The following is a 14,466-nucleotide window of genomic DNA, read 5'->3' as shown; positions in this document are numbered from 1 at the left end:
GTTGAAGCTGCTTCATCGAGCCCCTCTTCAGTGGACAGCAAGCCAAATAAGTTTAACCTAATATCTTAAAGATTTTATGGGCAAACAAACTCGTTAACTAAAGGGAACTAACTAGACAGGAAGTAAACACATGAAGTGATGCTGGAAAGCAGGAAGACAAAGGCAAACTAAGAGTCTAAGATAAGATAAAACAAAAGCAAAGACAGGTTTGACACGATAATTATGTATATTTATAGCTATAAAATTCAGTTGCTCATAATGTGAAAATATTTAGGTCTGATAGGTTGTGAATGAACATCCAAGCTTCTCACTTTTATGTAGCAGTTTTTATATCTGCATAATCATAAACTGTGCCTGTTATGACTTGTGTATGGTCACTAACCAAATGTGCAAACAGGATGTGTGTAGGTGTAAAGAAGTGAGCTGTGGGGGGACAGTGAAGTGGAACACTGAAGAAAGACCCCTCATGAATTTAAAAAGAAAGTCAGATCGAACCATATTACCCTTCAATCAAATTTACAGGAGTTTTCTCAAACTCGGTCCTGGAGGGCCACTGTCCTGCACAGTTTAGCTCCTGATCAAAACACACCTAGCTGTGAGTTTCTAGTGATCCTGAAGACATTGATTAGCTTGCTCAGGTGTGTTTGATCAGGGTTGGAACTAAACTGTGCAGGACAGTGGCCCTGTAGAAGAAAAACAATGTTCATTTATCTAAATTACTAACAGTTTTGTGTTGTTTGAGTTTGCTGTGTAGTTCTGGGCCATCTTTGACTTTCTGACTCTTTAGGAATGAATTTCTTCTCACATGAACTCAAAGGACGCAAGGCGTTTTCTTTATATTTCTATATATAAAATCATATTTGCACTTTGTTATAGTCCCCCTACTGTCATGATTTGAACGAGCACAGAGCAAAGCGGAAATTACGCAGTCACAGAGTTTCTTCCTATCTGTGGTCTTGAGGTTTAAGTCACATTACTTCTCAATCTTCCTCCATTGAAAAACCCATACTGAAACGGGCATTTTTGTTTGCTACGATGGCTTTTATGCTGCTCCTGTTAACTTCTCTTCTTACTTTCAACACAGGTAAAAGATCCAATCTTTTTACTATGATACCTTTAATTAAGTGAAAGTAGGTTTTAAGATTCTTTCTGAAATTAACCTTTTCAATTCTTAGTTTAGTTTAGCTTTGTTTTTGTTTGGTTGGCAGTCTTTTTTTTGACAGATTAATTGAGCTTTATAAAAAAAATATTTTGGCTCCACTTAAAAGACGTTTCACTAAAATGTTGCCAGGATTTTACGAGATTTAACTGATTTGTTATACAGCAAAAATCAGAGTTCAGAAATAAGGGGGATTTAAGGTGAAATAACCAGTTCACGTCACATATAATGGGATTCTACAACATATAATTTGATCAACATTATTAATTATGGTGATAAGTGTTACTGTTGGTTCGGAATTTGGATTGGACTTTTTGGTTTTGAAATTGGTCTTTTTGGTTTTGAAATTGGTCTTTAACTCTTCCTTATAGAGAAAGTTTTTTTTTTCCTATTATAAGTATGCATTCTGTATGCTACAAAGCCTGTTAGCAAACAGTTACTAAACTTTGTCCTTTAATCAAAGTCTTATTTTCTCTCTCCTCAGGGTTCAGTGCTGAGATCTCTGTGTTTGTGAAGACTGGAGATTCTGTTCAACTGGATATACAGACACAAGAACTACAAAAGTTTTATACTTTATCCTGGAAAAATTATAAATCAGAGAATATAGTTATGTATATAGGTGGAACTAAAGAAATAATTCCTCACTCTTCCTACAAGGACAGAGTGGATTTCAATGATACAACCTTCTCTCTCACAATGAAGAACATGCAGAAGACAGACACTGGACTCTACAGAGCAATAGCAAATGGAGAATCAGAGAACAATATTGTTACATACAGAGTATCTGTTATAGGTGAGTGTGATACGGTTTAATCTATGATGTAACTGCATAAATATGGAAGTTTGTGTAGCAATATTCAATTTGAAATGTAATATGCAAAATGACAATGCAATATGTAAAATGACAATGCATTTCTGATTTTAAATTTTAATTTCCCCATACATTTGTGCAATGTTTGGTGCAAAATGAAAATGAAAATTCAATTATATAATTTACATTTGCCATTTCATACACTAGTTTTAATATGTAAATTGAATACATTTTAACGCTTTATAAGTTGCAAAATTAAAATTTAAATGTATTACAGAAATGATTAGATATGTTTAACATGTTCAAGCAAAAACTGTGGCAAAATTGTAATTTAAATGTAATTTTTTCTTAATTGCATTTACACTCAGTTACCTCGGCAACAGGTAAACATAGGCTTTGGTGCGTATTTAGATGTGTTGGAAGGAAACAGGGCGGCGGCAGAGCTGATACGAGCGTTAAATTCACTAGCAGATGAAGTGGAGCATGGACAGAGAATGGTAGTGTTTCCGAAGATTATTACGCGTATGCAGGTGATAGAACCAGTACGATGTTGGACCGTCTGGGTCTGGGAGAGTGTTCTGCCTATCAAGCGTCGTCGACACCCATGTGTAGCAAAATGTGGCTCGCCTAGTAGTGACTACGCCACCCCAATTTACCGGGGAAATAATCTAATAAACGGGACACAAACCCGTTTGCTCAGGAGAGGCAGGAGACGTGAGTTTTCATTTACACAAGCAATTTTTATTAAAGAAAACAATTAAATAACTCACAATAAATTGTCTCGATCCGTAAACAAAAAGACAAACAGAAAAACAAGAAATGTAGATCACTGCAGGGGCTGAGGCCCGCGACAAGCAGGCTAGCTATAGCTGCACACGGCAAGGAAAACACGATTTGAAAAAAAAAAAAAAAAAAAAAAAAAGACTCCACTACAAATTGTGATCAGAAATAACACAACACTAATAACCCCCAATTAAGGTGAAGGCCGTGCAGCTACCACCACCAGCCTGCTTCCAGGAAAACTCAGCTCCTGCGGAATACAAAAAAATAAATAAAGATCAACAATCCACTTGAACCAAGACAGAAAACAACAACAACAACAACAACAACAACAAATTATGCCAAAAAAATATATACATTCAAGACAAAATGATCACGTCACCAAAGTCACACAATCAGTCAAAGAAACTACACAGATGACGGAACCATTTGGCTGCGATCAATCCAGGCAATAAATAACAGTCATGAAAACAGTGACGATCATACAGCCAAAGGACTGGTGACAGACAGTGACGATCATGCAACTAAAGGACTGGTGACAAAACCAGCCAAATCCATACAAAGACACACGCAATTACAGGCACACAGAAGTCATATGATGGGTCCGTTAGTGAGTCAATAAACAGCTGGTACTCCCACGCGGCTATTAGAAGATGCCACACTGAAACGTATTGCAGATCATTCAAACAACCAAACTTCCCGAAAAGTTTCGACGGTACCACATTAAAACTTACCACAACGTGAGTGTCACCACGAAAACGCGCACAGCCTCAATGGCCGAGTCACACTAAAGAGATACAAATAAAGAAACAATGTAACATCACTTAATACTAAAATCAAAACAACCAGCTACACAGCTGACACGCATACCTCCACGGCCTCTTGGAATGAAGACAAGGGGCGGGTTTTCAACAACAGGCTTGTTCGACTTCATGCAGCTCTGCGCAGACCGATCGGCGGCTGACTTGAAGCAGTGCATGCCGGTTAGAAATTTTGTCCGACTTGATACAGCGAAGACGCCACGTGACTGTGACGTATGCCATCAAAGCACCGCGAGAGCGATTCGAGAGTAGCCGGAGAACTCAGCCAGCGCAGCTTCTCAAGCAGGCCCGGCTGCAGGATGAAATGACTGAGGAGGCATGTGAAATTGTTAAGTGGGCTTAAATTTATACCATCAATGAACAATACACACTGATAACTTGCTTAGTAAAAAAGATAAGCCAGCGTAATTTATTATGCATATATTAACCCTTTCACGCTTAATTTTAATATTCTAACTGACTAGTGAGTTTTTTTCAAGGCTGTTATTTTAGAACGTTCCCCTTTAATGTTTCCATGGCGACGCGTCATATTTGTCACGTGACACACCGCAGCCACAATAACACTGACAGATGTATCGCTTTTATTTCCTTTTCCCATTTTTATTCAAAATATTCACAAATTTGCTTACCATGTCATCAACTATATAATATTCCGATTCTCAAAAATGTGTATGAGTGTGTTTGGTCATTTAAAAACCTTTATAAATAATCTTGATCTTGATCTATAACGTGAGATGGGCGCCACAATGTGAATGTTTCTTTGCGCCGCAGATCAGAGAATCCTGTGAGTCATCAGTTTCTCCCGAAATACATGCAAGAAAGTGGCCGGTGTCGGTGAACTGTGAGAAGAATAGAGTAAACTTTATAGTTAACTTACTTCCACTATGTTTGTCTGATATGAATAACACACGTCGGCAAATTATATTTAAATAGATTGTTATTGCTGCTTCCACAGACATCAGTGTGTATTTTACAAACTCCAAATGTATTGTTTTACTAGTGCTTATGAGTATTTAAATGTCTGAAACCTAAAATAAACATTATGAGGTTGAAAACACTGCATAGTTGTGATATATGACAGCGCTGAACGCGTCCGACTCTGGCTCAGCGCCAACCAACCAAGCGGCAACCTCCCCGTCTCTCTCTTGAAACCAACACGGAAGTGAGTTAAACTGCAATTCATTAACTGGCCGCTTGGCCTGGCTGCAGAAGTGAGTCAAATCTGTATCTCCCTCATGTTAAAATTACCAACTTTACAGCAGGAAAAAAACATGTTTACAGCCTGGTTCGCTCTGTGGCTTTGGTCTATACAGCTAATTTTGCCCTTCATAACAACTGTGAGGGGGGTGAATTTTTTTATAACTCATCCGTTTAGTTGATTAATATTTAAATTTAAGGGTGTGGCCAAGCCACTTGAGTGACAGGTGGATTCCCGCTGATGTCAATGCTAGCCGTTTGTTTGCTGTTACTAGCCGTCACTTCACCTCAGCAAATGTTAGCTGCTGAACTTGCCTTCTCTGCAGTGTTTGTGCTTTTTTTCGGGATTATTTCATACAATTTAATACTTGGGTACAAAGCCCACGTCTTTGGATTCAGTCGTTGTCGTCGAGTATCGTTTGAGAGAACAACCAGCGCTGTATTTCAGTTGTTTTCCTCTGTGAACAGGCACTAATGGATGTCTGACAATTTCGTTGCTTTTTGGGGTTTTCAAATTTAAAACGTCAATAAAGGCTCGTTCGTTCTGCTCTCACGGAACAGATGGATTATATGCTTATGTACCATCAGATGAAATCATGCAGGCGTCGGCGCTTTCTCCGTTCATGCAATAAATGCACATCCATGAATGAGCGCGGATTTTCTAGCGCATTTAACGTTACTTGCACTTCAAAGGCAATATATCTATGGTTTAACGGTTTAACCCATTTGAGAGGCGGCCGAAATCAGAATTTAAAATGGACTGAATAAGCTCTCTACGAACTTGAGCGATGCCGCGCTGACGGACCATGAAAGAGTGAATGACATGTATGCACATAAATCACTGTCACACACAAACACTCTCGAAGTAATACACAGTCTCACTTGTAGCCATGTATTTTAACTATTATAATATTTCGAAGGGCAAAAACAGGAACTTTTAATTGGCTTTACATCATCAGCTAACTCGATCACGTCGAGCTAGGTGATTTCAGATAGCCAGGCTCATATCTATGGCCAGGCTCCTCAGCTCCACTCACGCACTGTTTGCCTATTTTCTGTTATCCGGGAGTGATGCAAGGCCAAGATGGCGACGGACGGCTCCGCCCACTTTAGGCTTCAAAAATGCTCTCCAGAAACCTACGGGTGACGTCACGGACACTACGTCCATATTTTTTTACAGTCTATGCAACCAACGCGCGAAAGCAGTTTGAATCTGGCAGTTATGTCGTCACTGAACATTCTAAATCCCATGAGACTGTACCGCTCAAAAGGTTAAAGATTTTATTTGTAACCATGAATACAAAAATGAAACTGAGGGGGCACAAATCAGATCTGAGGGGTCAATGCCCGCTTTTGCCCCCTCGTGGCGCCGGGCCTGTTCTCAAGAGCGGCTGCACTGGGCTGCACGAGGGCAGAGGTGTGTTCGACATCGGCTGCGGCTGGATGTATCCGATCGGCGAGAGTAGCCGCGTGCAGGCGGGGAGGAGCTGCAAACGGAGACGTGAAGTCGGACACTTTCTGGTTCCTGTTGTGACCGCTCACGTGGTGTTTGCATACTTTACCACAGCTGAAGTGAAATAAATGCAATATTTGCCTAATAATGCACAGATGTTTCAGAGACATTTTGATTCAATACTTTATGTACTGCTTCATACAGCGTCTGTTTGAACAAGAATAAAGTTCAACATAAGCTTCTATCAATGAAGTGGAGTCTACGTTTTTTAATCCGTTTTAATTTGATAAACATGACACAATATAACATCGCAACTACATGAAAAGAGTGTTTACTGTTATAAAAAAACTGATTTGTGAGCTTTAGAGGAACTAAAGATGTTCGAATAAACACGAAACACACGTGATCGTTGTCATGCGGTGAATCCGGCCAATCATGGAACAGCTGTGTCGTCATCAGCCCTCGTGCAGCCCAATGCAGCCGCTCTTGAGAAGCTGCGCTGGCTAAGTTCTCCGGCTACTCTCAAATCGCTCTCGCGGTACTTTGATGGCACACGTCACAGTCACGTGGTGTCAGCGCTGCATCAAGTCGGACAAATTTTCTAACCGGCATGCACTGCTTCAAGTCAGCCGCCGATCGGTCTGCGCAGAGCTGCATGAAGTCGAACAAGCCTGTGAAGTCGGACACTTTCTGGTTCCCGTGGTGACCGCTCACGTGGTGTTTGCATACTTTACCACAGCTGAAGTGAAATAAATGCAATATTTGCCAAATAATGTTTCAGAGACATTTTCATTCAATAGCTACTTTATGTACTGCTTCACACAGCGTCTGTTTGAACAAGAATAAAGTTCAACATAAGCTACTATCAATGAAGTGGAGTCTACGTTTTTTAATCAGTTTTATTTTGATAAACATGACACAATATAACATCGCAACTACATGAAAAGAGTGTTTACTGTTATAAAAAACTGATTTGTGAGCTTTAGAGGAACTAAAGGTGTTCGAATAAACACGCAACACGTGATCGTTGTCATGCAATGGATCTGGCCAATCGTGGAACAGCTGTGTCGTCATCAGAGCTCCTGCAGCCGCTCTTGAGAAGCTGCGCTGGCTGAGTTCTCCGGCTACTCTCGAATCGCTCTCGCGATACTTTGATGGCATACGTCACAGTCACGTGGCGTCGGCGCTGGATCAAGTCGGACAAAATTTCTAACCGGCATGCACTGCTTCAAGTCAGCCGCCGATCGGTCTGCGCAGAGCTGCATGAAGTCGAACAAGCCTACTCACTTCACCACACGTCAACATTGCTGCGCTGCTGTTGTCTGATACTGGACTGTGTTGATGGTTTCGTTTTGTATAAAATATTGTCATTGTCTGATACATGCTTATCTTTATTCTTATTAGCCTACTATTAACTGTAATACCCAATAATGTTGGAGATCCTATAGTTTTTCCTTACAAATGCATAGGCCTATTACCCTGTGATCACATAATATGACAAAGCTCCATTGGTATTCGGTATTAATAGCTACCGAAAAATAAATGTGACCACTCTTTATTTATTTATAACTGACTGTAATGTTCAATAAAGTGGCGAATATGATGTGTGTGACCATCTCTGTTTATTCAGCTGTATAATCATAAAATATGAGGCAGACATATGCGAGTCCCTTTCCATTTTATAAAGCATATTGATAAGGTACTAATACATATGTACATGGTGGTCACGGAATCTGACGGGTCAAATTCATCGACCTAGCCTTTTTTGGGTGAATGTGGAGCAGGTTAAACAACGAAGCAGCACACGAAACTTTAACCGGCACAAACAAGACTATTTTGGGTCAATGTGGAGCAGGTAAGGGGGGCTGAGTGACCTCAGAATGACCAATAAATAATATTTTAATATTTAAGAAACCGAAGCAGCACAAAATAAACGTTTATCGGCGCAATTTAGAACAAACATGAGTCTATTTTGGGTGAATGTGGCCTATTTTGCCGACGTTTTGCATTGGATTGGGGGCGGAGCCAACTTCACACAGTGATTGACAGGGCGGGGCGGGCACGTGATCGGCTCAGAATGCATTTTCAAAATGCACATTGAATTTTGCTACATTCATTGCGTGACACTTAATGGAAATGCAATCGCAAGTGTCTTAACTGTGAGTGTAAATGCAATTAAGAAAAAATAACATTTAAATTACAATTTTGCCACAGTTTTTGCTTGAACATGTTAAACATATCTAATCATTTCTGTAATACATTTTAATTTTAATTCTGCAACTTATAAAGCGTTAAATTATGTATTTAATTTACATATTAAAACTAGTGTATGAAATGGCAAATGTAAATTTTATAATTGAATTTTCATTTTGCACCAAACGTTGCACAAATGATGGGAACATTAAAATTTAAATGCAGAAATGCATTGCCATTTTACATATTGCATTGTCATTTTGCATATTACATTTCAAATTGAATATTGCTACACATAAGCTTCCATACATATAGAGTAAAACAATGTTAATTATATTAAGTTTTTTTACATACTTTATATAATGATTTTTTTTCATGGAATTTCAAAACCTGCTGCATATATTTTAGTATGTTAAAAAATATATTTATGTTCTTTTCAAGAAGTCTGAACAAAATAGTATAATAAATTATGTTTGGTTCTAATTTACTCAAATTTTGAACAGGCAAGTTCTTCTCTGTGTATGTGGCCTTAAATGCTTTTGTGTGTGTGTGTGTGTGTGTGTGTGTGTGTGCGTGTGTGTGTGTGTGTGTGTGTGTTAATGGTTATCTGGACTCACTCATCTTTAGTTTCACTTTCATGGACTTTCAGTTTGTTGTCATCAGTCACATGTTTCTTTGTCATTGTTTCGTGCCACTCATCTTTTACCATGGACACTAATCTTCCACCACAGCTGCACATCATTTAGTTTGTTACCTCTGTGTATTTAGTTCCTCCATTATCAGTCTTTAGTTGTCGGTTATTGTTTGGGTGTGCATTATATATGGTGTTACATACCTTCTAGTTTAATAACACCTTGTTTATGTTTTATGATTCTGTCTTCATTTTCTTCATCCTTGTGTATGTGTTTCAGATGAAGTGGAAGCTCCAGTCCTGACTGTAAACTCAAACTGGTCCAGCCCTGACTCCTGTAGCTTTACATGTAAAGGAAGTAACATTATCATCAGCTCCATCTATAATAGTAGCAGCTGTTCTCCAGAAGGGACATCATCAGATAACTACACTCTAAATCTGAACTGCAGTGATGACCACATCATGTGTAACCATAGCAACCCAGTGAGCTCGAAGACTGACACAAAGAAGGTTAATGAACTCTGCACCATTGATCAAGGTACATACCTGTACTGTATACATACACTCACATATGAAGAAAGAGAATTTGAATGAGAAAATGCAACTAAGCACTGGTCTGAAATGCCTGTTTGTTTAAAATTCAGTCTGGGAAAACTGATTATTTTTGTCTTATCATTCATGTAGAAACAACACAAGCTGTAAACCAATCACCGCATCTCTCATGGTTTATCCCCCTCATTTGCATATTGACAACGATTTTGTTGGTATCAGTGATCGGCTGGTGTCTCTACAAGAGAAAAAAAGGTACAAAGCATCTAATCATACATTCATTTAAAGACACAATAAAGAGTAATGTGTATAATTTAATAAATGCTCTAAGCACTATTTCATATTGCCAACATACTAATGTTTGTCTGAAAATAAAATAAGAATGTAGCTACTGTGCTACAGTCTACTGTGCTACAGTTTTATCGTAGTTTTTGTCAAACACACACACAAAAAAAAAAAAACTTGGACAAAAACTACGATAAAACCTGTTGGAAAGCATCTTTTGCAGCGATTTTTGTGTGAGCATATCAGTGAACACCCCTGACCACTCGGTGAGTTTCACGTCTTCCGTTTACCGTTTATGTTTAGAACATTACCGTTCTATTTCATCAGAAACGATCTGTAAACAGGGCTTTAAGTGTAAAATACCGAACTTGTCCTTTAAAGGGGTCATATAATGCCATTTTTGTACAAGCTAATATGATTCTTTAGGGTTTAAATTAAAAGTTTGTAATATACTTTAATTAAAAATTCTCATTAGTATTGTAAGAAAACACAAATTTTACCTGGTCAAAAACAGCTCTGTTTTCAGCACGCCGTTTCAGTGCATGTGTCTTTAAATGATAATGAGCTTTGCTCACCCCGCCCCTCTGTTCTGTGCATACACCGTTTGTAACACAATAACACAATAACCATAACGCGTCGTTCATTATAAACGTGGGATTATGAATTATATTGAGAACGTCGTACATAGAAAACATGCTGTAATGTACCCTGAGTGTAAACCTTAGATGCATTCATGCGAAGCGTGCAGCAAGGTTTGCAAATTTGCAAAGATTAATATAAATATTAATATAAAGGTTAATAAAACATTACACTCACTTCTGGAGGTTCAGCAGGAACACGTTGGTACCGATCCGTTTTTTCTCGTTTGTAAAGCTGTCTGGTGTGAAATGATTTGCGCAAACATGAAAGCATGGACGATCGTGGGGAATCGCCGTGAGGGAATCCCCGCGTCAATCCTTTGGGCATATCCCTTCAAAAACAAAACTCGGCCACTGTGTCTTCAACGGTTCGGATTTAGGAACATCAAAATTACTGCTGTGTTCCTTATTACACTGAAGAACAATCGCAGACGCCATTCTGCTCATAGACAGCGCTCCAGTGAGGGTATCAACAATGTCCGCGCGGACTATGATGACAGACAGCTCGCTCACGAGCGAGGGCGGGTCTGTGTTGAAACGCTGCTGTCAATCACAATCGTGGGAGGGGCGTCGATTTTGTGACGTCACAAAATCGAACGGCTTGATTTCAGAGAGGGTCAAACATATAAGGAGATTAAAAAAAAAACACTGGATGGATTTTTTATCATTTTATGATGGTTGTGTACAGGCACTGCCAACACACATTTCAGTACAATCAACTTGTAAAAGTGCATGTACCATTATATGACCCCTTTAAGCTTTTCAGCAGAAAAACACTTAAACAGTTAAAGTTTGACATCAAAATGTAAAGCAGTGATTTCTGAATGAGTAGGCTATTTGACTTGATTTAAAATAAATAAATAATAATTTCTGACCCAAAAGTAGTTTTGCCAGTCTTTGGAGATGAAATAACTTCACTTACTATTCTTCACAGATCAGTTCAGGTTTAAAAATATATTTACAAAAACAAACAAAAAAAAACAAACATATTTTCTAGTAGCATGGAGACCATTTGCAGATTTAAAGGTGCTGTATGTAGCTTTTTTACCAAAACGAATCCTTTTTTTATTGCCTGTGTGTGAAGGGGTTGTAATCTCACATTAAAATTATCCACTTTGCGGGTTTTGCTATTACCTCTGAAAGCAAGTATTCTTATTTTTATGTTAAGGTCCCGGGTCGGATTTACCGCCAGTGACGTCACCTGCATGCGCGCTCCCGAGCCTCTTGCCTTGTCTAGCCTACTGACTTTGCACTCAACAGCGACGACACTGCAACTTATGACATGGACTTATGCAACTTATGACATGTCTGATAACACTAAGAAACGACCTGCTCACAGCACAACACAGACTCCAACACAAACTCCACATATTGATAAAAAAAAATAAAAAAAAAGTTTTTTTCTGCTGAAGCTCGTAAGGCCAGACGTGAATCGGATGAACTTCGGGTGAAAAAACACGGCTCAACATCGGCAGGGCATTTGAATCATGGAGAAACCTTATCTACAAACAGTGGCAAAATTCGGCACGGTTGATAGGGTTTCATACTTATCATGGTACGAGCATGGAGCATTAGTTCAACGTCAAGCTGATAAAAGTAGCCTATTATTGTAACGTTGCAGTGGGAGTTTACCTTAGTTTCCAGCATGTTGTGTGATGCTTTCTCCGGTGTGTTGCGTCTCAGTCTGGAAGGTACCCACACAGTGCTCGTTCAGAAATTCGAGCACGCGCAAGAGCACGCGCTTGAAAAATGACTGGTTGCAATCTGAAACATCACCGCTAGAGGTCGCTGAAAACTACATACAGCACCTTTAACCATTGACTAAATGCGAGTAAAATTAAATGTATGGCTGAATGAAATATGAAACTTACCATTCAACCTACAGTGTAAAGTGGAAACTAAACTTGTTCTAAACTTCATAGTGGCATATTTTTTAAATACATTTTTGGAAATCTTTAGTCTTTCTTTCAGAAACACAGAAAGATTAATAATGTACAATACACAACCAGTTATATAACAATTATATAACAATTCTTGTATTTAATATTAGCATTTTTATTCATACATGGATGTTTTATTAAAGTTCTAAATGCCAGAATTAAATGCTAGAAGGATGTTTCTTAAAAGTTAAGTTGTGCCTTTAAAAATAAAGATTTTTAATAAACATCCTAAATCGATTGTATTTTGAATAGAGTGATGTGGTTTACGATGTTTTCAGATCATTCCTACACCCCTGACCAGCAGAATGAACAGAATGAAAAAGTTGACGTAAGTTTTATATTACTACCCTTCATTAACCACTGATGATAAATGCGGTTTATATCTTTTTGAAACAAGTTTTGCATCACTGAGTCTGATGTTGATTGAATTTGTCTGAATATTAAGAATATTAAGCCACCACAAAGTCCACTGGAGATGTTGGAGAAAACAACGAATCCCTGCACACTGTACGATACTGTAGGAGAACATGGACCTCCTGATGTTACGATGGGAACCAATCAGATCTCACCCAGTCATGACTCTGTGAATCAGGTGAAGATGAAGCTCTTACTCTAATTTTACAAAAAATACATTTGGATTAAAAGCACGTCCAGGCACTTGAGAACCTGTAGATGTTTATATGATGTGTTGGAAAAATGTTTTAATGAACGCAAATGATTTTGTTCTTTATTTCAGAGTGCAACACTAACAGAGAACAGCAAGCCAAATGCACCAGCCACTATCTACTGTACCATTCAGAATCAACCAAAATCTGATGGTCACACCACCATTTATGCTGCGGTCAATAAACGGCCAGCCGAGGATAAATCTGTACATCCAAAACCAGAATAAAATATAATAAAGGGGAACTTTTAATAAAGCTGAACCCTTCCAGGAATTCAAATAACAGTGAGGCTGTTGTTCTCGGTGTAAATAAGCAGCATATACATTGTAATTTGAAATTATCCATGGCGAATATGTGAATTAATGTAAGGTAAATTGAAATAAAAGCAGAAGTATTTTTGATGTAAATTTGTTGCACATGTGGCTCAGACAGGAATGCAAAATCTCACATATTTTCTGTTAGAGATCTCTTACCGCCTTTGCATTCAACACCTGAAAACCACTTCCTGGAATGTGTGTTGGTCTATTACAGTAAGTCCTGTATTGCTTTAACCATTTTCCCCCACTTGTCTTACATTTCTTCCCCACTTAATCTGTTCTTGTTCAGTTTCTTTGTTTTTGTCTCTTTTTTGTAGTCTGTCCTCATGTATCTGTGTTTAACTGTTCTTGCACCTTTTACCAGACAATATTTAAGTTATTTTGTTCATTTGTGCAGCTACAGTATGCTAAGACATACAATAATGCTCATTTGCGAGTGTATATTACAAGAAATTGAAGTCCTGTACAGATATTTTGATAAATGTAAACCTAAAGCAGTATTGACTCTGAATAAAACATATTTTCATGGCCTAAATGAGTATGTATGTACGCTTATGGGAATGTGCAATACATTGACTGTTTATACAATACAATATAATATTTATTTATAAAGCACATTTAAAAACAACCAAGGCTGACCAAAGTGCTGTACAGAACAGAATAAAATAAAAATTATACAACCAATAAAGGAACACACAACAATAGATTAACAATAATCGTACCTAAATCAAGGAGTATTAAAAGCCAAAGAGAATAAAGAGGTCTTTAAAGAAGATTTGAAGGTGGAAACAGAGGGAGCTAATCTGATGTAAAGAGGAAGACTGTTCCCAAGTTTTGGGCCTGTAGTCGCAAAAGCTCGATCGCCTCGTTTTGTAAAGTATAGATCTAGGCACAATGAGTGATCGCTGGATCTCAGAGTTCTAGAAGGAGTGTACGGACAGAGCAGATCGGTCAGGTTCTGAGGGGCCAATTTGTTGAAAGCTTTATAAACAAATAATAACATTTTAAAATCAATTCTAAATTTGAC

At 38.3% G+C, this 14,466-nt stretch overlaps 1 protein-coding gene across 1 annotated transcript; it reads left to right on the top strand.

Annotated features, from left to right (window-relative positions):
* The first annotated feature begins 925 nt into the window (after positions 1 to 925).
* Positions 926 to 13,974, top strand: LOC311086751 (uncharacterized protein). Its single transcript, XM_084119801.1, has 7 exons — positions 926 to 1,084; positions 1,644 to 1,952; positions 9,326 to 9,583; positions 9,730 to 9,849; positions 12,736 to 12,785; positions 12,903 to 13,049; positions 13,194 to 13,974. Exons 1-7 carry the CDS (start codon positions 1,036 to 1,038, stop codon positions 13,347 to 13,349), a joined length of 1,089 nt encoding a protein of 362 aa, XP_083975927.1. The 5' UTR covers positions 926 to 1,035; the 3' UTR covers positions 13,350 to 13,974.
* Positions 13,975 to 14,466: the final 492 nt, after the last annotated feature.

This window comes from Abramis brama (assembly GCF_963993115.1).
Source record: "Abramis brama genome assembly, chromosome: 7".
Classification (NCBI taxonomy): Eukaryota; Metazoa; Chordata; class Actinopteri; order Cypriniformes; family Leuciscidae; genus Abramis; species Abramis brama.
Note: the sequence above shows the minus strand (reverse complement) of the source record. Positions and strands in the feature narration are given on the sequence as shown.